The sequence below is a fragment of the Chelonoidis abingdonii genome, chromosome 4 (assembly GCF_003597395.2).
Source record: "Chelonoidis abingdonii isolate Lonesome George chromosome 4, CheloAbing_2.0, whole genome shotgun sequence".
Classification (NCBI taxonomy): Eukaryota; Metazoa; Chordata; order Testudines; family Testudinidae; genus Chelonoidis; species Chelonoidis abingdonii.
This window is the reverse complement of record NC_133772.1, coordinates 88977800-89001529: the sequence shown is the minus strand read 5'-3', so window position 1 is coordinate 89001529 and position 23730 is coordinate 88977800. Positions and strand designations below refer to the sequence as shown.

At 43.1% G+C, this 23730-nt stretch overlaps 1 protein-coding gene across 1 annotated transcript in view; it reads right to left on the bottom strand.

Annotated features, from left to right (window-relative positions):
* Positions 1–288: 288 nt before the first annotated feature.
* Positions 289–23730, bottom strand: part of PLA2G4F (phospholipase A2 group IVF) — a 36301-nt gene continuing 12859 nt past the window's right edge. The window contains exons 5-20 of the mRNA XM_032793844.2: positions 23315–23355; positions 22607–22649; positions 20395–20461; positions 19852–20021; positions 16475–16588; positions 15819–15856; positions 14618–14753; positions 13615–13751; positions 12565–12787; positions 11789–11903; positions 9278–9415; positions 6125–6232; positions 4767–4961; positions 4194–4360; positions 2739–2925; positions 289–1517 (exon numbers count right to left, since the gene is read on the bottom strand). Of these exons, the coding sequence (XP_032649735.1) occupies positions 1297–1517; positions 2739–2925; positions 4194–4360; positions 4767–4961; positions 6125–6232; positions 9278–9415; positions 11789–11903; positions 12565–12787; positions 13615–13751; positions 14618–14753; positions 15819–15856; positions 16475–16588; positions 19852–20021; positions 20395–20461; positions 22607–22649; positions 23315–23355 (2100 nt within the window). The 3' untranslated portion in view covers positions 289–1296. The remainder of the gene's footprint in view (positions 1518–2738; positions 2926–4193; positions 4361–4766; positions 4962–6124; positions 6233–9277; positions 9416–11788; positions 11904–12564; positions 12788–13614; positions 13752–14617; positions 14754–15818; positions 15857–16474; positions 16589–19851; positions 20022–20394; positions 20462–22606; positions 22650–23314; positions 23356–23730) is intronic.

The window sequence follows — 23730 nt, the reverse complement described above, 5'->3', positions numbered from 1 at the left end:
TAAAAGAGGTTTGGGGAGTTTTGTGGGTTTTTTTGTTTGGGGGTGAGGGCAGTTACACCATATCTAGTGTAAGATGTCAGTGTGAAATGTAGGGAATTTACTGTGCTTCTCCCACTCAAATGAAAGTGGCTTGCAGCTACTTTACCCTTCAACATTCCTACTTTAGTCCTGGGGGAATTCTGCACCAAAAAAAATAAAAATTCTGAAACAAAATTAAAAATTCTGTGCACAATATTTTAAAATTCTGCATATTTTATTTGTCATAACAACACAATATAATCACACCACTTTCAATTATTTTTGGTCATTTATTTCAAAATACCTGTCAGCAAGTATGTCTGTAACAATACAGACGACAAACAAAAGAGATTCAGAAAATGTTAATTTTGAGAAATAGATTCCTTACTAAAGATATTAATACATAACTCTGAGTAATAATTCATTTAAACTACAATATATAACTGTATTTCCTGCACCCCTCAGAAGCAGAGCAAAGGCTTGGGGTTGGGGGTAACGGAGAAGGTGAGGGAGAGGGAAGTAAATTGCTGGAAGGAACCTGAGTGTGAACTTGGTGGGTTGTTGGGTAGGGGTGAAAAAAGTATGGAACAGGTTTTTTGTGGAGGACAGGAAGTGATTGTTAGGGAGCTTCCCCCATGCAGACCTGGCTGACCTGTATTCTCAGGCACATCCGCCCCTGTCCCCATGTGTCCTTGCACACTCTGTCTACGTGTGTCTCTCCACCCCCACTCAGATGCCCACTCCCCCACATCACCATGTGGCCCTGCACCACCTCCCAAATGTCTCTGAGCCCCCAACTCAGCCACCTCCCTGTCACTATGTAGCCCTGCATCCCCACCCCCTTTCCCCATGTAGCCCTGCACCTGCCTCCCCCCGTGACCCTGCACTCCCATTCACCCCGTGCCCCATTCTGTCCTCCCCCACTAGCCATTATGAGTCCCTGTCTGAGCCCCAGCAGCCCCACATTGTCTGTCTCCCCATAGCACTGTCTCCTGACCTGGCCCAAAAGGTGCTGTGAAGAAGGCTCTGCAGGTGCTTTCTCTTCCCTAGCTGGCCAGGAACTGCTGCTCTGTTCTATCACCACAGTGCTCTCTGATGGGGAAAAGGCACAACTGCAGAAACTTTCCAGAAAAAGCTTTTTTCTGCATAAAAAATTTAAAATATGCATGGCTTATTAATTATGCATACACAGTGGCACAGAATTCCCTCAGGAGTACTACTTGAACCATATTCCTTTGGTGCATTGCAGTCCTTCCACGTCCTATGCCAAGAAGGTTGTCATTGCCCATTCCCCTTCTTCAGCTTCCTCCTGCTCAGAGCCAAATTTAGGGCCTTTAGGAGCATGTCCTTGTTGTTCAGAACATTGTAGCAGTTCACTTCCACCAGCCTGTCAAAGTCATAAGGCTCAAAGGTGAAGTTTAGTGTGCGGTAAGGAGAGTCTTTTACCTCAATGACAAAATCACCAAAGGATTTCTCATCTTCTGACTCACGTTCTATTCCTGCAACCAGAGAAAAATAAACTGTGAAAGTCTTACTAGAACCCTTTCATTGAATCACCAATGAAGGTCACAGATCAACTAAGCAGGTGTTAACTTTTGCTCACTCTCCTAGTCGGGAACTGCATGAGAAGAGATTTCAGCACCTCAGAGTAGGGTCACAATACTCTAGCTTTCAAACTTTGAGCCAAAGTACCATCTCCACTTCATACTTCCACCACCCTCCAAAAACACAGATTAAAGAGAAAAAAATTGTTTTGTTGCACTAAATCACAGTATTGCTCACACTACAGGATGAAGCTACAATTTTGAGGTGAGAAACACTAACCTAACTTCAAAGTAACAAAGTTAATTCTTCCTGGAAGGGGCCGCCCACATTAGGATAACAGGTGTGTTTTTTTAAAACGTGTTTTTAAACACCCTAATGTAGACAGGGTCACTGGGCTTTAACACGTTACCATAATATAGAAAAAGGCCCCCACGCCTTCTGTAGTAACTAAACTCAATTTTAAAATGAGTAATGGGGTTCTATGAAAGGCGTTTCAGGTTCTCAGGTGGAAAAATGGCTGGGAATTCCTAAATCATAATCCTTGAGGCAATGCTAACTGATTGTATTTCAGACCTCTTTATAATGCAAATACAGTGACCATCACACCATCAGGATAAACCCCACAAATATTAGTTCACATCTACATCTAGCCATTATATGTGGCAGAACTACTTGGTAAGGAAGGGGTTGGTTCATAAAGGAGCAAATAATTGTCTGTTTAGATTCCTCCACACTTTACATAGCTTTTGGGACAGCCCTGTTCCTCCCTTCACCAAAATGAAACACTTCTGTTGCTCTTTCTGCAAAAAAGTTATAGAGCTCAATAGGTTGCAGGGAACTAGGTAAAGGAAAGTTGTGATATTTTATGGTTAGAGAGACAAGGTGGGTGAGGTAGTATCTCTTATTGATAATATTTTCTATCTTTTATTCTTCAGGGCAGGTCAGAGTCCCAAGGAGAGCTCTGTGTAAGCTCAAAAGCTTATCTCTCTCACCCACAGAAATGGGTCCAATAAAAGATATTGCCTCACGCACCTTGTCTTTCTGATATCCTAGGACCAATAGAGCTATAACTGCATATATTTTATGGTTAGGAACGTTCAACCAGTCTCACATTCTAGCTGGCTAATCATACCTGAATACCTTAATCTTAAGGATCTTGATGCACATTCCCTTACCCAGTGCTTTGTATTTCCGGAATGTATCATTCACCAGTGGGAAGTGAAGTACTATGGGAGCTTTAGGGTTTTCATCATCCACAAACATGTAACATTCTTTTGGCTTCTTCTCATCTTCCTCACTCAAGATGATTTGTGGAAAGGGGATTTCCTGTTCTTCACAGTATTTCTGAGTCAACTGTAAAACCTGTGGTCACAGAACAAAAGTCAAACGTTAGGTCCTGTTTTACCCAGAGAAAAACAGAAAGAGAGAGAATATTTTCCTTCTAACGATTATATTTATGGCACTACTATAAACTATTCAATTTTCATAATTAATTTATGTTATGTAGCAAATATTTTATAAAGTAGAGGCAGCATGTTCTAAATCACAAGTTTGGGAACTTTTCCATTGGCTTCCTCTCTGACCTAGAACAAGTCATTTAACCTCTCTGCCTCGGTTTCCTCATCTGTAAAATGGAGATAAATTACCTGACAGGGGTATTATGAAAAATCATTACATATTTTTAAAGTGCTGCAGATGTGTAGACAACATCTTAAGTATTATTACATTTAGCAAGTTTTTAAAAAACACTTTCATAATATAACAGAAAAGTTAGTCTGTCACTATCATTTTACATAGCCAAACCTATAGTTAGACTTGGAAGGATTGGACTCAGATTTCTCACTTCATTAAAAACAAATAAAATGCTTTCATAATTAAAATTCAAAAATTACAGCGAAGAAAAGTTAACAGTATATCCTATGATGGGCTCGTAGACGAGTAATACACTGTGTTGCTGTCACCTTTTTCTGGCAATAAAATAAGGTGTTGACTAATATTAGGATTTTATTACTGAATCTGATGGAGCTCAGTTTCTGTAGACATTTTGAACAGCAACTAGACTTGACGGTCCTAGGGAAAAATATTAAAATCAATAAAAATAAAAATACTTGGAAATAAATTATGTCCCTTAAAATATACTACAAATTAAAATTGAATCATTTCAAGATTATATATATTGAATTTGACTAGCTGCATGTAATATTTTGTGAACATATATTTGTATACAGCACAAATAGCCTACTGTTAGCACAAAAAAATCACTGCCACCTTCATCTTCCCATGCAACAGTGCATTCTACTAAATGGAATAAGAATGCACAATGGGGTGCCACAAGACTTGTACTGTTAATGGAGATTCACCTTTAGGTAAAGTCTTAGGGGCCTATGCTTTTTAAGCAGAAAGACTGGCATTTTACCACCATTGTCACTGTGAAGTTCCATGTATGAAGTTCATGTTGTGACATGAAGTTCACAGTGAATTGCCTGGTCTGACAACTGAAGTCTTGAGTGGCCTTAGAGTTATTACAATGTGTCCTACTTCAGGAGACTTTCTATTCAAACATCTTGGACTGATCCATGTTATGAAAAATGTATGTTTCCATGCTTCTTTCCCTGTCTAATGCTACTCACCTCAAACGGAGCATCCCAAGAGTAGTTAAATGACAGGATGACATCTACATCTCTTTCTGGCTGGAGCACCACGGGAAAGGGAGAGTTGATCGAAAAACCACCATCTACCAGGTACAGGCTGTCTTCCATGGGAGTCAGTTGGTTGGGAAAAGCATCAAGGTGTGTACCTAGCAGACCCCTCCCCCCCCAAAAAATCACTTTAGTTATCAAAAAGATGGGGGGAACTTTGGAAATGAGGAAATGAAACAACCACTGAGACCTTAAGGAGAAACTTCTAATACATGTTCTGTACTCCCACACCAAAATCAGACTTGCACTCTGGATATTCCAGAAGCAAAGTAGAAAACAGGTCTGTATCACCAGTTGGGTGATATTATTTCATAGCCAACAAGTTCTCCGATTGTATCAAATTCTCTTCTGCTGGTGTAAATTGGCAGCACTCCACTGCCTTCAGTGGAGCTATTCCAAACTTATACTAGCAAAGAATTTGGCCCAAAATGCTAAAGTTATGCATATTTTTAAAATATTAACAGAATATTCAAAACACAGTCTGATTTATTTCAAAATGGTTACCTTTCCAAGCTACAAAATGCCTGTTGTTGACATAATTCCTGTGAAGGTACAAGCCTTGCATGAAGTTGAAGGTTTCCCCAGAGGTGACACGGGACTTGAAGAAATCCTGGAAAATTTGTAATAAGGGTCCCCCTGGTATAACCAGACGAGTCTTTAACCGAGTGGCTTCCCGAAAATGGAATCTTTGGCAATCATCTATAACACAAGCCATGACAAAGATCAGAATGTATTTAAAAGCAAGCTCATTGAAGCCTAGCATTTCAAGATACTAATCTTTTCACAAAGGAAAGTTCAAACTATTGTCATATGACTGTTTTGCCCTCTACATATATGGGCACTGTAAAAACGTATTAGTCTGAGATCCAAATTAACTGAGTCTATACTGAAGTTTTGTCATTTAGGATGTCTTTCAAATCTCACTCATAAGTCATGTAGCCATTCCAAACTGAAGTCAATGAAAACTTGGCATATGATCATGGATATGCTGTCATATGGGGACAACAGTCACTAGAAATACAGAACACTCACAACAACATTTCTTATGGCTACAAATGGGCAGTAGTGTAGTGAAACCTAACACTGTGGTATGACAAATGCAGTGTGAGAGAAAGGATGGTCTTTCTACCTGCCTATTGAAGGTACTTATAGACCTCTCTCCATCACCATAATACCTATGCACCTCACAGTCTTTAATGTATTTATCCTCACAGCACTGCTTTGAGATAGGGAAGTGCTATTATCCCCCCTGCACAGATGTAGAACTGAGGCTCAGAGTGACTTGCCCAACATTATGGAGTAAGTCTATGGCCAAGAAGAGAATTGAACTCAGGTCTCTCAAGTCCCCAGCTAACACTCTAACCACTGGATCTTCCTCCTTCTCTTTGTAGTTTGGATACAGGACTGGGACTCAATTCCCAGATCTACCATCAGCTTCCTATATGACCTTGGACAAGCCACTTAACCTCTCTGCACTTCTGTGCCACAGTTCCCTATCTGTAAAACAGGAGTAACAACACTTTCCTACTGCCCAGGAATGTCACAAAATATTGTAGTCAATGGAAGCAGGTAAGGAGGTGGAGCATGAGAGAGAAGTTAATGTTGACCATTATTATTTAATCTACTGTGTAAATATAGGCCATATTGTTGAGAGAAACTATATGACAGAGGAGAGTGGAATGCAGCTTTAGAGAAACTGTGTTAACGATCCAGCCCAGCTGAGGCTTGTCTGTCCTTGGACATTCCACAGGACTTCTTAAATTCTGGAGCTACATTAATGTGATGGTTCTGAAAATAAACCTCTAGGAAACCCAGTTTTTAAACAAAAACTGACTATTTTACAGGGTACTGAATAGCCTTACCTATGACTCTGATTACATCTTTCAAAGAATCTAGAAAGCTCAGTCCTGAACCAACCATCTTCAGAAAGACATCATCCAGACTTGCAGCAAAGGCACTGCTCCACATTCCTATAGGCAGAGGAATGAGTAGTGGAGACAGAAATAAAGAAGGATTTAGCACCTTCGTAGGCTTCTTAAACTCAGTGCAGTCAATAGAGGCTCTACCATAGGGTCACTGCCTGTTACCGAGTGGGCTGTCCCTGTAAGAGAAGTCGAGCCCTACGCCTAATTATCCCTTTCCAAAGTGATGGGTTGAGCGTTGGGCAGTGGTTGGGTCAGGTGAGCAGGTATCAGGTAATGGTAGCTCAGGGATAGTACCATCCTGTACGAGGGAGTCTACTCTATCAGAGAAAGGGAAACTAGGAAAGACCTAAAGGAGACATCTCTACAGAGATGCCCATTCTGGAGTACTCCCAAAAGAGAGATCTGGGGTATGTCATGTTAATTTTGATGGCATATATGGGCCCAAGCAGTTAAACGTGTTAACATGACCCTGAAACTGTCCAACAATAAAGAGTTAAACAAGGTTCAGAATTTGGTAGAGAGAGTGCTTGCTTAGCACCATGGAAAACACACCATTAAACAGTCTTTCAACCTTTTATTAAAGATATAGAAAAGAAGGAAAAACAGGTAAAGCATTTGAAATGTAAAGTATTAAGGCTTTTATTTTAACCATAACTCTTATCCCCTTTTCCTTTAGCTATAGAGAGATTTTATAAGGAAAACCCTTTGTTTGACAGTCTTTTTGATGATATAAAGGTAGTAATAACTGTCCCTTTTGGGGAAAAGAGATGTTAATTGAGTTAGACTGGAACAGTTATTGAAGTTCAATTCTGTTTGCTAAAGACAAAACAAGACAAACACACACAAAAGGGGAGAGAAAAGAATAGCAGAGATGCAAAATGCAAATTCTGTCTCTGATGTTGCATCTATTTGCAACTGCATTGCTGGAAAAATACAGCCACAGCACATGGCCTTATCAGCCATTCCAAGACCTGGCAAACTTGTACCAGCATCCAGCTGCTTAGGTAACAACTGCAGCTTTTGTCAAAGGCTCACAACAGTGTTGCAAAATAGAGTCTTAGCCAACTAAGCCGGACTCAGACAGTAGGAAAAAAGAAATGGGAAGGAAAGAAAAGAAATAAGGCAGGGAAGGAAAAGGACACAAGAGGTGGTGAGGAGACAGTCTCATATCCCAGTGAGTGTTTGGGATTCAGCCAGAGCCAATAGAAGTAGCAATGTCATTGGGGTCCCTCTCTTGGCCCAGTCTGGTAGAATCTCTTTGGATCAGGACAACAAAGGCCCAACAGTGTCACTGTGGACCTCTGGGTCCCTGGAGTCAATGAAGGTGGCAGGCCAGGATAGTGAAGCTTACTCCTCCTTCCTCTTCTTTCAGTTAGCAATTATGCTTGATTTCCCCTGCCCCCCAAAGTCTTATCTTTTAAGGACCCCAAAAGGAAGAGAAGGGCAGGATTGTTCACCAATTAGTCTGAATTTCCAACACACCCATTTTGATTCATTGATTTCCAGGCCCACATTTCTGATCTACTAGACATGATCTTAACAGAGCCCTGGAGTTATATCAGGAGGCTTTTTTGTTTGGACTAAATCAGTTACCGCCAGTCTCCCTTTTACAGCTTTCCCCATCAACATTGATTGTTGTATGTGACTGGAACATTTCATAAACTTTTATCTGCTTTCTCACAGATGAGCTCACAATTAGTGTAAGTTTGTTGGCTCGGTAATTACAATACGCGCTGAGAGAGACCTGAAGCCATGACAGAAGGGTAAGAGGAGAGAACCTTGCAGGGAGCAGGAAGTCATATGCAGGGGACCAGCGGAGACCCTGGTCTGAGTTCAGTGGGGAAGACACTCTTCCTATGAGCCAGAGGGAAAGGTCTAGTTGGAGCAGGAGTAGAGTTGCCAGGTGTCTGGTTTTTGACAGGAATGCCAGGTCGAAAAAGGCTACTAAAAGTCCAGTCGGCGGTGCAGCAGGGGCTTGCTCTAGTTCCAAACAGCTCCTGGAAGAGGTTGCCAGGTCCTTGCAGCCCCTAGGAGCATGGGTGACCAGGGAGGCTCCATGGGCTGCCCCTGCCCAGAGTGCCGGCTCCGTAGCTCCCATTGGTCAGGAACCACAACCAATGGGAGCTGCACGGGTGGTGCTTGTGGGTGTGAGGGCAGCGAGCTGAGCCTCCCTGACCACCCATGGGACCTGGTATTCCTGGAAGCTGCAGTAAGCTCCCCTGGACCCCGCACCCCAACCCCCTACCCCAGCCCAGAGTCCCCTCCCACATGCAAACTCTTCCCAGAGCCCGATCCCCTGCCCTTAGCCCTCTCCTACACCCCAAACCCCTCATCCACAGCCCCTCCCCAGAGCCCACACCCCCAGGTAGAGCCTGCACCCCCACACACACTCCCCAACCCCCTGCCCCAGACCAGAGCCCCCTCCTTCACCCCAAACTCCTCATCCCTGGTGCACACCACAGCCCACACCCTCTTCTGGAGCCTGCACCCCCTCCCGCACTCCGAACCCCTGGGCCCCAGCCCCGCCCCAGATCCTGCACCCCCCAGCCAGAGTCCTCAAATTCCAGCACTCCAACTCCTTGCCCTAGCCCAGAGCCCTCTCCCACACCCTGGACCTCTTATTTCTGGCCCCACCCATAGTCTGCACCCCCAGCCAGAACCCTCACCCCTCTCCTGCACCCAAACCCCCTGCCCCAGCCCAGTGAAAATGGGTGAGAATAGGGGAGAGCAAACGATGGAGGGAGGGGAGATGGAGTGAGTGGGGGCAGGGCAGGAGTGTTGAGTTTTGTGCAATTAGAAAGTTTGCAACCCTTATCAGGAGCAATACCCCAACAAGAGTATTAGGAACCCATGGGGGCATAATGGACTACTAAGCCTTGAGAAAAAATCTGAGAGACTCTACTTTTGAGTTAGAGTTAAACTGTTATTTTATATTAATAAGTCAGATGCCAAGAAGGGGTGAGTACTTCAAGAGCACCAGTTACGGTGGTTTGTTTAACTGAGCAAGGGGGAAACTGAGGCATGAACCAGTTCTGACACTAAATGAAGGTTTTCAATTTCCCTTTCAAAACCAGCCACATTAGAGCATACCCTGCAGATAGCAGATCCTGGGCTCTGGACGTTTCCGGATCAGCCGCCCCATGAAGAACTCACTGTCAAAGTCTTCTGTTCGGACAAAGGCTCCATACTTCCGGAATCCAACCTCATAGGGAGTGAACTCACACCACTCTGAGAGTAAGACAGCAGATCAACAGTTATCTCAGGAACACTCTGAAGTGCATAGTCTCATTATCCTATTCTTACAAGAGTGGTTAAAGAAGAGTCTCTCTTCTTCCAGGATCACCTATCAGCAATTTCTTCCTCATAAAACCCCATATATAGTAGAATTAGTGTGGCTGTCTTGGAGGAACAGACAGTTGGATCTTCCAGAAAGAATCTGTAGGAACTCCCTGTGCAGCAACGTTTGGGGACTAATCAAACCACTGGTATGCAGATCCACTACCCATTGTCCCTTCCAGAGTAGGGGCACAAGAGCAGCAGGAACAATTGATGTCTCAGGGCTGCAGCCGCCACCAAAGAGTACCTCCACTTCTGCTCTATGGCCTGGGTTGGTGAATTCCTTAGCCTAGTCCCCATGAATAGTCCCTGCACCAAGCTCAGCTATTCAGCATTAGCACATGTTTGGATACAGAGGGGAAGAGAAAAAGGATTTAACATCTAGAACTGGGGAGGGGTAACCCTCTCAGATGAGAGCTCCTTAGCTATACCACAATTTAGGATTTTTCACTATATCTTACAATTATGGCAATGAGAGCAACTTGACTGTCTAGATGTGTGTCACAGAATGGGTTCCCTCACCCTGGATTTCTCTTTGCAAGCAACCCTCTCACACATTTACCTAAGTTCACCACAGTGTACTTTATTTACAACATCTTATGCAGTTTCATGTCCCATCACCATAAGGGACAACTTCAAAGCATCCCTGTGGCACAGGAAAGGGAGGTGAAGGGGGAAGAAGTCTCACCTGTCTGAGATCCTGAGCTTCTTTGCCCGTCCTTCCAGCCTTCCCCTACTTTCTCCCATTTAACAGTTCCGAGCTAACATGCTGAATCCCCTTGTTAACTGGTTAACCACCCAGTCCTAATCAATTATCTCCCAAGTTGGTCCATAGGGAAACCTTACAAGGTGGGGAGCCCCACTCTCACATTGTTCAACGATGAAAACATTAGTTGAAGTTCACCAGCAATTCCACATTTTTAGATTGATTTTTCTGAGCAGCAATTTTTAAATATTTCTTTTTGGTGTCATTAAGTTGTGAAATAGCATGCAGCTATTTAAAAACAATAGCACAGAGCGTTATCAAGCCATGCCAGAACTTAACAGTGATATCTGAACGCAGCCTCCTGGGTTCTAGTGCCAGTTGCGCTCCCCTTCTGTGTGCTGGGAGCCTTCCTGTCATCTGTGCAACAGTGAGTGCTCGCAGTGGGGCTGAGTGAGCAGGGGTGGAGGGAGTGGAGGGGTTAGGGGAAGAGGCAATGGGGAAGGAAGGGGGTGGAATAGGGCAGGGGAGGGGAACGTGAGACTGAGGGGAGGGAGATGGGGAATCACGGGGGGGAAGCGAGAGCCCAGCATGCAGCATCCCCTCAGAAGCAGCTGGGGCTCCCTCGTTAAGCAGGTCCATCAAACGCTCACCCTGACAAGCCCTACCCCCTACACCTGGACCCTTCTGACAAGCCCGCCACACCCAGACCCCCATCCCACTGAGCCCCACCTGGCTACCCATCCCATCAAGCCCCAGTTCCCCAGCACCTGAACCCCCCCACAGAGCCCGCACACCCAGACCCCTACCAAGCCACATCTCCCCACACCCAGAGCTCCCCTCCCCCCACTGAGCCCAACCATCATCATCTGGATCCCCTGCAGAATCCCATTGCCCCTGCCCCAACAAGCCCCTGTACATCCAGATCTCCCACTGAGCTGCCCAAACCCAAATTGCCCCAACACAGAAACCTGTCACTCCACACCTGGATCCCCTCTCACACTAAGCCCCTCTACACTTGGATCCTGCTGGGCTGAGCCTGCCTACCCACACCTGGTGAGTCTGGCACAGAGGGGCAGAGCCCCAGGGTGTTTCTGGGGCAAGCCCGGTTCTTGCACTGTGTCAAGGTCAGGTGCTGCCTCACTGCTGAGTCCCTGTACTGGGGGATCTGGGAGCTTCAGGGTGATCTCCCACCTCAATGCAGCCAGCGGCCTGTGCTCCCCATTGCCATGCTGGAATCACATTTATTTGACAAATAAGATTTGCAGAATTTTTAAATATTGCACGCATAATTTTTTCTTTTTTGGTGCAGAATTCCCTCAGGAGTAGATCTTCAGTGATATAGCTATGGAGAACACAGGTAAACTTTGCCAAGCAGTGTCCAGTTTGATATATAAGCTAATGGGCTCCCAAATACTGGCTAATCAGCACCTCATGTCTCATGCTTATTATCCAAGCTTCAGGGAATGGGGAAAGGTGGAGATGCAAAAAGGATTAAGTCTCAGTAGGGAGGAATTATTTACAGATTTTAAAATAGAAAAATAAACCTGTCTCATTTATACCTGCAAAGTCATCATCGCTAATATTGGGCCTCACATTGATTGCTGCATAGATGGGATAGGGGTTCTGTGCCCTCTTCACTGCTTCCTGTTGGTCAGACAGCTTTGACAAGTCTTCCTGGTTATAACAGGGAAAGAAAAAAAGCTTAATATTTTTGGTGCTCTGCTAGAGCCATCTAGCCCCATGCTCCTGTATTCTGGAGCTCTCTCACTTTCCAACCTCAGCTATAACCATATCACAGGCTCTGAAGCTCCTTGCTCCCCAGTGCAGGGCTCATTATATTTTACTAGAATATTTACATGGCCTAGATATTTTGAATTTTACAGGCATTCTTCACTAGTTAATGGCTGTTTTAATCAGATTCCAAATTTGTGATTTCACCTAACTGTATCACTTTACATTCAGTTTTTGAAAAAATATATTGCTAAACATATGTCACCACATTTTCTGAGCCTTAACATTCCAAATGGCTGTCAAATGAATGGCTTGCGAAATAATTTCAAATAAATACCTAGCTCTTACATAGCATTTTTCATCTATAGATCTCAAAGTGCTTTATACATGAGGTAAATATCATTATCCCCATTTTATACATAGGAAAACTGAGGCAAAAAAACCTCCCATGTTTCTCCCAAGACTTCTCTAATCCCCAGAACAATTCTATACAATTTACGCATATACAAGGAGAAATCATTTTCCAGAGCACAAATAGGTGGATATGTTGACACCCTAATTTGAAGGCAAACAGCAATAAGCTTCAGAGTCCAGAATTCTTTACCTTCCGATATAGAAAATACTCTATAATAAGGCCCCACAAGTCTGTGAAAGAGACTTTCCGTCCACCATTCTCCATTGAGTTCAGCTCCTGGAAGTAATATTTCAATCGTTCTGACGAAAATGCCCCTGCTTTGCTACTAGATACATTATCCCTGGCATTGCTGATTGCACCTTGGAGGTCCTTACAGGACCAGTCTGTGTCTTGATACAGTGCAGACAAACACCTGAAAAACATTTACATCAAGATCAGTGAATGATATTAAACATCAAATTCCAGCTAGGTAATGTTACTATTGCAGTATTGAACTGAGCACTGTAGAACTCTGAAAACCTAGAAGACTAAATGCTAAAGCTAACAAGCATTATGAGATGGAGTTTTAAAGTTCTAAAATACGCTGGGGAACCTGAGACCAACCTCACTGTTATCACTCTGTCAGCTCATCTACCACTCAGGGTTGTTCTGGAGAGCAGATTTAGCTAATGTTTGTATACTAATTAGCATTAGCTACTCATCCTCACAACAGCCCTGAGAGCTAGGTACTGTATGGGGTTCCAAACAGAGCCAGGGTAACTGGCTTCCTTCTCTGCACAGCAGAGAATCTGGCTTCGCAAACCTCCCTACACCAATGTATAAGCTGGAGCTTTAGATGAGGAGCAGTACATATTTATTTACATTAAGTTATTTTCCATAACTTTTCCATAAAGGGGGTGAATTTTGAAGGTGCAAATGGGAGTTAAGTATCCAACCCTCAATGGGAGCTGGGCATCTACTTCCTCTTTGTGCTTTTGAAAATCTCCCCCAAAGTGTTTTCTTTCTGTAATGCAATTATATAGCTTCTACTAGACCCACTGCTGTAGGTATTAAAAATAGTAATGAAACACTTTTTTTAACCACCCAGAACATTATGACTGTCAACATCTGATAGACAATAGCAATATATCGACGTACTGTTTTTTAAAGATTACATGCATTAAATCTAACATCCCACTTGGAGCTACACAAACCCTATCCAGCTAGAAGTTTCAGGGGCCACCATTGCATATTACGCACCAAGTAGAACCTGAAATTCCACACAGATACATTGTACTGTCCAAAAGGTCGAGCTGCTGAAGCCCAGACAGGCTGCCATAGAATGATGTCAGTGCTCTAGTCCCACCACCTGATCCCAAAACTGCTACCACTGGGACCTGCAGAGAGGCGAGAAACCAGGGAATGACACATTCTGAGTTAATTTTTGATCTGCTGTTTAATTTTATATTTATTTACTCTTTACTTATGTAAGGATAAGACCCTTAAAAACACAGGAATAGTTATACTCCTGTTAATATGCTGATTAAATTCCAGTATAAAGTTAATCATGACTGATATTTTAGTGATATAGATCATAAAGATCGTAGTATTGTTTAGAAGCTGTCCATTTGCTGAAAAGAGGTGTGATGTATATTATGTTCCCCAAATGCTAGTCATTTAATCACATGCCTTGCGATAGCATATCAAACCTACACTGTTGTAAGCAAAAAATACATCAATCATTTCTCTAGCACTAGTACCTAAGACCCCAAGCAGAGATCAGGACTATTGTACCAGGCACTGTATACACAGACATTACATCTGCCCTTTCATACAGTTCTAATTCCCTCAAACTGGGGGGCAGGTTACAACCATGAGCTTTGCTGGGTACAAAGGCTGGCTTTATTTTAACATCCTGACAGCACATGATGCAGTAGTTCTAGATAAGAAAAGCCAAAGAAATTCTGGAACCTCAAACCCCAGAAATGTTCATCAACCTTTTTGGAAATGTTTTTGGTTTTTTGTTAAAATTACTTTTTGTTCCATAAAAGGAACACCTACAAAAAACAAAAAAGTCTGAAAACATACCAAAATCTAGAATTTAAAATTCTTGGTCTCTAAAGAGAAACTCACCCTGGGCTATGCTGTGAATGTTCCGTGAATGGAGGAAAGTCCTGTTGTTTACCTGCAAAGAGCCCTAAATGTTTAAATGATTACCAGTCATAGTGGCTCTACAGCCATCTCTAAACACTGTGTTTCATACCTCATCTTTCCCAGGGGCTTCTCTTAACTTAAGTGTCTTCATTAGTGCCTGAGAAACTATTTTCTTCCTCTTGTCCAAAAATTCTCTCTCTTCTTCACAGAGGCCAAAACCAAGGCGTACATCAAGATCCCAAGTACTGATTACAGAAACAGGAGTTAAAAAGAAATTAGGAGTTTTCATAAATCTAAAGGGTTTGAAACCCCTTGAAAAAGGGTGTGTGGTAATCTTCTCTAAGCAAATATTCTAGGCTTACAGTCAAATCACTGTATCAAACCCAAAACATGACAACCAATATTCCATTAAAAAACGGAAGAGCATTTTTTGATTAAAAGTGAACTTCACTCATCCTCACTATTTTAGTTTGTAGTTAGTCCTGCAGTGTCCAAAGACCAGGATTTGATAGTTGTACAAATAAAATTAAAGTTATGATTGGTTTAAAGAAAGAGATAACTGGGCAGGGGCTGGGGAGGTCTTTAGCCTAGGGGAAGAGTCTCAGAGGGAGGTAGGGGGAGGATGCAGGTTGAAAGGCTGGATTCCCTGTGAGAAGTACAGCAAAGGAGTTGTCAGGATTAAGATGATAGTTTTGAAAGGATTTTAGTCGGTTTAAGAGAAGAAAACATCTTACTATGGGTTTGTAGATGAGGGTTGGATCAGAAACTAATCATAGCTATGTTAAGAGGCAATTAGGAAGGGCTTATAATATAAAAAAAAATATAATAGAACAAAACATGAATCTATCTACCCCTTACCCTGATCTGTTTTGCTTCTATGCACTAATCCTTTCCTCAACTTTTTTTTTAATTTTAATTTTATTTTAGATTGTAAAGCTCTTTGTGCCAGGGGCTGTATCTTCCTCTTTGTCTGTACAGCTCCCAGCACATTTTGGGCACATTAGTGGTAATAATATACATTTAGCTGTTCATTTTTGAGGCCTAATCCCTAGGAATTTATGAAAAATTTGTTCAGATTTCAGGCCCTTTCCTGCTACAAGTGCAACAAAGAATAATTTCACAGTGAAAATCAAAATAGAATTTGGTTAGAAGAAGAAAAATATCCAACAAGATTTTATTTTTTCATTCAAACCCAAGAAAGCCTCTAGTAAAATGAATGTGCTTCCGGAGCAGTTAACACAGTCACCCAGATCACTCACTGTGAGAGTAAAGTATTTCCTTATCATAGGCTCTGCAAAGAACATACTTACCTCTCTTCAGCCTTCACACTCAGATCCAAACTTTGTCCCTGGAAAAATATAATAAATCCCTGAACCAAAGATAGTTTCACAGGTGCGTCCACTAATAGGGCATGGAGAATGCCTTCACCATTATTATCAAATATTATGCAAGATAAACACTTTCACCAGCAAAAGCAAATTCACAGCACACCTTATTTTCTCCCTGTGACTGTTTTAGTGCAAATAGACTTCTCTTAAAAGCTGTTACATTGGAGTAATATAAAGTTGGAGGACAGGGGAAGAGTGCAACTATTATTCCGCTTGTGCACTTTTGGCTTTTCTTTTCTCTCTTTCACAGCCTATTTAATTTTTCCCTTTCCTCTGCAAACTGATGGGCACTGATGCTTATTTTGCAGGAATCAGCCCTGAAAATAGCACATCTGAGAATAACTGTGAACAACAGTCTGCAGTGATTAACTCTATGACATCATTCCAGGAAATACCGTCTTCTTGAGGTGCTAATTTTAAAAATTACAGCAAAACCTGGTAGATGTCAAGAGTTCAATTAAATCTTCAGTTATGGCAACACTGGCTTTTAGTCCCAAACTTTAAAAATGCCTACTTCTAAATGTTGGAATCTTTATCCCAAGAGTATTAAAATACATGCAAAAATATTAGTGGGTTACCTCTCCTAAAGGAACAGCCATGTCTACTTTCTGTCCAACAGGAAGTGATTTAACTGGTACGGTTCCCTGTCCCAGAAGTGTAGTGTGCTTTTCCAGATCAGAGCTTATTTCATCCTAGTAACAAAAAAGAGTAATTCTACAGTCACCGAAAAATAGTTTTCATTAAAATAGTCATTTTGCCTGTGAAAATATAGAACCAGAACTGTCACAAAGTGGAGTTATTCACATACTGCAACTCACTACAACCCTTTAGAAGGTCTTATGATATCATGTACTTGTGAGCACCTTACAGGCTCTCTGTCCACCAAGCCTTTTTTCTTGGGACTATTTCCATCATTCCAAACCTCTGAATAACTTCAAAAATCTAACTGCTCTCTTTTTAAAAATCAACCTGTCACAAAAATGTGTTTCTTGCCCCTAAATGGGGAATTTTCCTCCAAAACAGTTACCCTGGTCTGAGGCCAGTAATGGGCAATATGCAGTGCTGCATTCCTAATGGGTTTAAAGTCCAGTATATCGTGACGTGTTTCAAACAGCACTTCATTCTAGCCCTGGAAGGTCCATTGATATCAGACTCTAGAGTCATGACAATTTGTCTAGAAAAGCTATTTTAGTTATTTTTGAGAGGTTCATTTTTTACATAGTCAGTTAAGCAAAGCTCCTTCACTTCCTACAGAATTTGATTCATGATAACTGAAGCACCTTGTTTTACAAGGGAGGGATACAAAACACCAATCCGAATAGAAAAATATTTGCGTTTAAAAATTGTAAAATAGTTTTTCCACAGCACATATCACACGCCTAATATATGATAAAATAGCATAAAGGTTTGATGTTAATTATTTGCGCAACTAAATTCATGCTGATAAAATCTTTATTCTGTATCACACTAGTGTGGGTGGGTGGGGCTACAGGGAGGTGTACATACCCACACCCACAACGTTGAAAGAACTTTATTAAAGTCGGAAATTCAAGCACTTAAAAGTTAAGGTCATACACACAACTTTAATTCACCCCCATTGCATGTAACACAGTCTTTAATAATTACACAATCACATACTTTTTTCTTTCCCATTCCGCCTCTGTCTCATTCACTTCCACTTTTTTCTTCAGCCATTCCAGGCCCAGTCTCACCAGACTTGTTGTTCCAGTCTACTCCTTTCCCACCCACTTCCACACTGCTCCAACTTTTATCCCCTCTACATTCAGATCAGATGGCTTCCTCCTCCACATCGCTAGGGTGCCAGGAGGGAAGGAGTCACTGACAGCATAAGGGAGAGAGGCTTCCTTGCTCTCAGACTCACTGAAAGCACCCATACACACAGGATAAGTCCATTTTTGCCCCTGCAGCCTTGGGCTGTAGGGAGTATGCTCAGTCACACAGTGGGGAAGATGCATGTGCAATCTAGTCAGCACTAGTAGCTATGAGAGGCTCAACAATGCTCAGTGAGGATGGAATCTCTGGAGATTTTAGCTGTCTAATATCAAAAAAGTCTCTGAGCACGTGCAAACTCTGATTTCTAAAAGGCTTATAACTTGGCCAAATGTAGGTGGATTTTCACATGGATGGCAAAAGGCACAGCCTGAGACACAGGCCATCCACTGCCAAATTTAATGTCCGTTGTGAAAAGCATGGGAGCACTACAGCTGTTCAAAGAAAAGGCCTCCAGAATTTTTTTGAATTTTTTTTTTTTTTAACATGGGCAAAAACATATTTTTTCCCTTACCTTGTTCTCAGAAACAGCTGAATTGCTTTGTCCGAAATTTTCTAAAAGAATCCAGCCTAAAGCTGATACCCAGCATGGAAAATTTCAGACTGAACAACTAAAGTCTGACAAAAGTTACAGGCCACTGAAAAGAGGATCTTATAATGGGAAGTGTCAGGGAACTTTCATAGTAGGCAGCACTAGGGGGGCAGGTTTGTAGAAATTTTGGTGGTGCCCAGAACCCATCCCCACCAAAATTCCACCACCACCCCCCACCTGCCCAAGGCTCTGAGAGGGAGTTTGGGTGGGGGAGGAGGTCTTGGGTGTAGGCCCTAGGCTGGGGCAGGTGATTGGGATGCAGGTTGTGGGAGGCAGTTTGTGGATGGGAGGGGGTGCAGGGGTCTGGGCTGTGGCTGCAGATGAGGGTTTGGGATATGGGAAGGGCTCAGAGTGAGAGTAGGAGTGTAGGGGGTGAGGGCTCTGCCTGGGCTGGCAATGAGGGGTTTGGGGTGTGGGAGGGGCTCAGGGTGAGAGTAGGAGCATGGGGAGTGAGGGTTCTGTCTGAGGCTGGGAGGTTTGGGGTGTTAGAGAGTCTCAGGGATGGGGAGAGGGTTGGAGTGCAGGGGGATGAGGGCTCTGGCTGAGACTGGGGATAAGATGTTTGGGGTGTTGAGGGGCTCAGGGCTAGGATAGAGTCTTGAGGGTGTGGTGGGGAGGTGAAAGCTCTGGCTGGGGGTGTGGGGTGAGGCAGGGCTGGGGATGAGTTTGGGGTGTAAGCAGGCTGCTCTGGGACAGGGGCCAGAGAGGACTCCCCCCAGCCCTTTCCCTGCTGGCAGCAGCGAGCTCTAGGGGAGGAGCCCCCCCTTTTCCACCCCTCCAGCAGCACATTCACCCCCACCACTGTCACTGCATGTGCTTCTAGGGCCTCTGTCAGGTCCAGGAATCTCCCTCGCCTCCCCCATGCTGGGGGGTGCTGCATATGCCTCCTGCCCTGCTATTGCCCCTACTGTAGCATCACTGGGGGTGAGGGATGGGGCTGCCTCCTTGCCCAGCATGGGGCAGGAGCGGTGACTGCAGGCAGGGGGGGGGCCTGTGTTGGTGGGGGTCCCGCTGGAAAAGGGAAGAGTCTGAAGTGGAAGGGCAGGCTCAGAGTCAGTCTGCCCTGGCAGTCGAGATGGGGGGCACTAGGACCCTGTGGCAGCAGTTGCTGCAGGGAGGCAGCATGGAGCTGCACAGAAGAGACAGGGACTCTCTGCTCCCTGACCCGGGAAGGCAAGTTGGGGCCAGGGGACACTCGGGGGAGGCGCGGGGGGGAGTGGCAGGTGGGGTCAGGGGAGGGAGGAACACCCGGCCCCAAATATTGGTGAAGCTGGGCTCTGAATATTGCTGGTGCCCTGGCACCATGTGGGAATATAACTGCACTACCATCCCCATCTATAATTGTCAGTACTTTGTGAGAAAACTGCTTTCAACACCAGTATCTGACTACTGTACAATGGCAAACCAGAGATTGGTTTCCCTCTAAAGAAATTCCTGGTATAATGATCATAACCATAAATCAGTGCAAATTACTCTTCGATCTATTTCTTGGGCCAGGAGACACCTTCCTTCGGAATGGATTTGTTCCAAAAGTGGTTGGTAGTCTACATAGATGTCAGCACAGATGCTCACCTGTAAGACAGTTATCGTTTGCTCCAGTTCCACCTCCAGGTCTGGACACATTTCTTTGTCTACATGAAAGACAAATGGGGTCCCAAAATCTTGATCATTGTCCACTCTGCAAGGAATGCACAACTGTTTCTCATAGGCCCCCGGTATTGATAGCTTGATCTGACAGCTCCCTGACAGTAGGAATGAGAGATTTAGGTCAGAACAGTCACTGAAACACACATTGAAAACTAGAGAATGTTATTAGAAATGACAGCTAGACCACAGAGACAAAAACTAAAGCCCCCAAATTTTCTTTCATAGGACACTTTATGGAAAAGATGCAATATCATTCCATTTTTTTTAAACAGATTTATTAAAAAGCCACTTCTTGAAAGAAAGTAGTAGACAACAATATGTTACAGCAACAGCGAAGCAAAGCTCCTTAGCATTGGATGGCAAGAGGCAAAATTCAGATGAGGATCCAAACTTCCTCCAGGATGGGATGGATGTGCTAAAGAGCGACCAATAGAGTAGCTCTTCCTTGAAATACACAAGCAGACGTACCCTTTTCACTCTGCTTTGACTTCTGATCTTTGTTGATTACACCTTGGAGACACAGGCAGGGACGAGCCTATTTGAAAAACAAAACACTGCTCTGGTTATGAGGTTCGCTTCATGTCCCCACTGAAGCATAATCCAGTGACAATAGGAAATGGTTTAGAGCATTGATCCCATAGCAAAACAAAGGTTTAGGGGGCAGATTTGTTCCTTCAAATGGACAGGGTTTGTAGGGCAGGGATTGTTGCTGTTTCTGAACGGAAAATCACTTCCCCACACCATAACTTCCTCTACACAGCTACAGACTGTCAGGATACACAGACTGTTTTTCTATTTTTTATTTAAACTTACTAAGAATGTGCTTTGTGTTCAGATCTCTCTCTCTCTTTGAAGTATATATATATGCTTCAATCTCTTTCCCTTCCACAACTTTGGGGAAACTAAAAGCTGGCTTGATTTGTATTTAGATCCAAATCAGAATGAAACTGAAATACAAGCTGAGCAAACAGCCAGCTCTGCACAGAAGGGAAAAACTGCTTGCCACCCATCCCACTATTCACAGAAACTGCACCATTTCTGCCTATGCAAACACCTCTTACACTGTAGTCACAAAACCCTGCCTTCGAGTGACCATGTGAAGAAAGAGGAGGTCAGTTTCCCACTCCATTCAGTCCTTGACTTCTTGGATGAGACTGTGGACAAGGGACTTCACTGATGTTAACTTTGCTCATTAAATTTTATTAAAACATCAGCATTCCTCCACAACTCTACTGGTCCCCAAAGAGAGGGTACATGTCTACCTTTGAGCTGGAAGGTGTGATTCCCAGTTCATGCAGAAGTATCCATTCTAGTTCTGCTCAAAATAGCATGCTGGAAATAGCAGCATAGCCAGGGTAGCACAGGTGAATACATACCCACCCAGACCACCTGGGTACAAACTGAAATGGCAAGGCCAAGCCACCACTCATGCTACCCAGGCTACACTGCCATTTTTAGCATGCTAGCCTGAGCACAGTGAGTGCAGATACGTCTATGTGAGCTGGGAATCACACTTCCCTAACTCATTGAACCAAGCAGTTGCTTCAATGGAAGACTGACATGCTGGGAGGTGTAGGTCCACACTCTTATGAGGCGGCCTATAGAATGAAAAGATTTGCAAATGACTGCACTAGGAAATGAATTGATTCCCACCCATTCAGTTCACATACAGGCTATTAGGTAGCCTCAACAGTTATTTTCAGTCACGATTTACCTAGGCTGACTTACAGTCAGTGACCTAGAAGCAAAAGGCTCCATATTAGAACTGTGCAGAGGAATGAAATTCCATTTTGGGAAGGATTTTGAGATTTCAGAGTTTGGCTTCATTCTAAATCAGAACAAAACCCAAAAATTTCACAATTCTCCATGAAAGAAAATTCTTAAATATATTTAATTTCTGATTGATCAAAACATTTCTTCTGCCCACACTTTTACACCCAATTTTTCTTTAAGATGAAATTTCAGTGAAATCAGCATGATTTCACACAGCATTCAATTTCAGTGACACTACATTCTCCAATAGAAAATACTTCAGCCTAAGTTTTTTGGATCAGCTCCACTCCATATCCTCCTATTCTGTTAATTTCCTTAGCTAACCAGCCTCTCCCTCCATCCCTCATCTGTGATTGGGATTCTTCACTATATAAGATACCATTTTCATACTACCGTTTCTCTGAAGACTTAGAGAAATTGCCTGAGATCAAGCCCTCTGGCTTCAAATGTCAGATTCAGCAGTCAATGCTGCAGTGATGTATCCCGTTTACTATTACTAATAAGAAATGACTGGAAAGAATGTATGCTGATCTTGCATATTACAAAAGTACAAAGGAGCACAGGAAAGCGGGGGGCAGGTAAGTGTCAAGGACTAGAGGATAGAGGGGTCCACAAAATACCCACTGACAGTCCAAAGGCATTGTTTTGAAACAGCATCTTTTCTTGGCTATGAAGCCATCTGCCCCACTGGAAAAAAATAACCCCCATCATAAGACAGTACCCTAATGTCCAGAAATCCAGATTAAATATTTTTTTATATAAACAAATGCAAGAAGGGACACATGTGAAGTAGAGGAAATGAGATGCATGGATTTTAGGGACCCTCTAATTTTGAAGTGCTCATCCCCTGAAAGCTGCATTAAGTAACAATTCTCTAACGGATAACCAATTATCTCCATTCACTCACCACAAGGACACCGTTGGTGAGGATCTCAGTAGGGGCATCTGAGCTGTGAAGGTAAAGGGTAAATATGAATGAATTTTTAATTTTAATTTCCCATTGGTCCCTCATTTTGATGCCTCTCACACCTCCCTTTCCATACTGAGTGGTTGGAGGCACCTTGTGTGCTCACGATCTGTAATCAGACACTGAGAATGGCAGCTCAGTAAACGTTTGCTTCATAGGGCAATGGAAAAAAATGTACTGTTAAAAAGGAGAAACTGCTTCCTGGCTTTGTGCAGCTGTCACGTACACACGCAGATTCCCACCTCAGTTTCCAGAAGGGATGCTGGTCTCAAACGAAAAGAGACCAAACATAAAAAGGGTATTCTGGATAGGCAGGTGTACTGTTAATTGTATTACAGGAATTATTCCAGTAACCTTCCATTGTAAGCTAAGACTTCATCAACATGAGCTTCAACACAGCAATGGCAAATAGTCTCCAATACTGAGATTTTCCTTATTGCAATGCTGCAGCAACAAGATTACAGCAAAGTAATATTCCAGAGCACTGTGCCAGTGCCCTAAGGCTGAGAACGCCATAGCCTTAAAGGCATTTATATCTGAGAAATCATGCAAAGAGTTGTAGGGGGTGGGAGACCATCACTGTATTTTAAATAACGTATTAAAAATGCACATTTACATTGAGCAGTGTACTTAGATGATCAGACTCACCATTTTTCTAAGTAGAACTCTACATCCAACTCCTCCTGAGCCTTTACAAAAAAAATTAGACACAGAACAAGATAATCTCTGACCATTAGAAAGAATATGAAGCAGGTCCAGGTTCACCCAGCAGCTTTGCCTATAAGGCAATCTTCACATTAGGTTATATACTCTAGAGATTGTTTGCTTTTTTTAAAAAAGTGCAATTATATTCAGAAGTGTGACCAAGAAAAAGAGAGAGAGAAGGTGGGTGAGATAATATCTTTTACCGTATCCCCAAAAGCACATGACTAATTCCATTGAAGTCAATTCATGCAAATAACGCTCCATAACTGCTTAAGTGTTACCAGCATCAAAGCTTTAATTTTCAATATACTGATCTTTGACTATAGCAGTTCTGTAGACATCAACTAGGACACCCTACC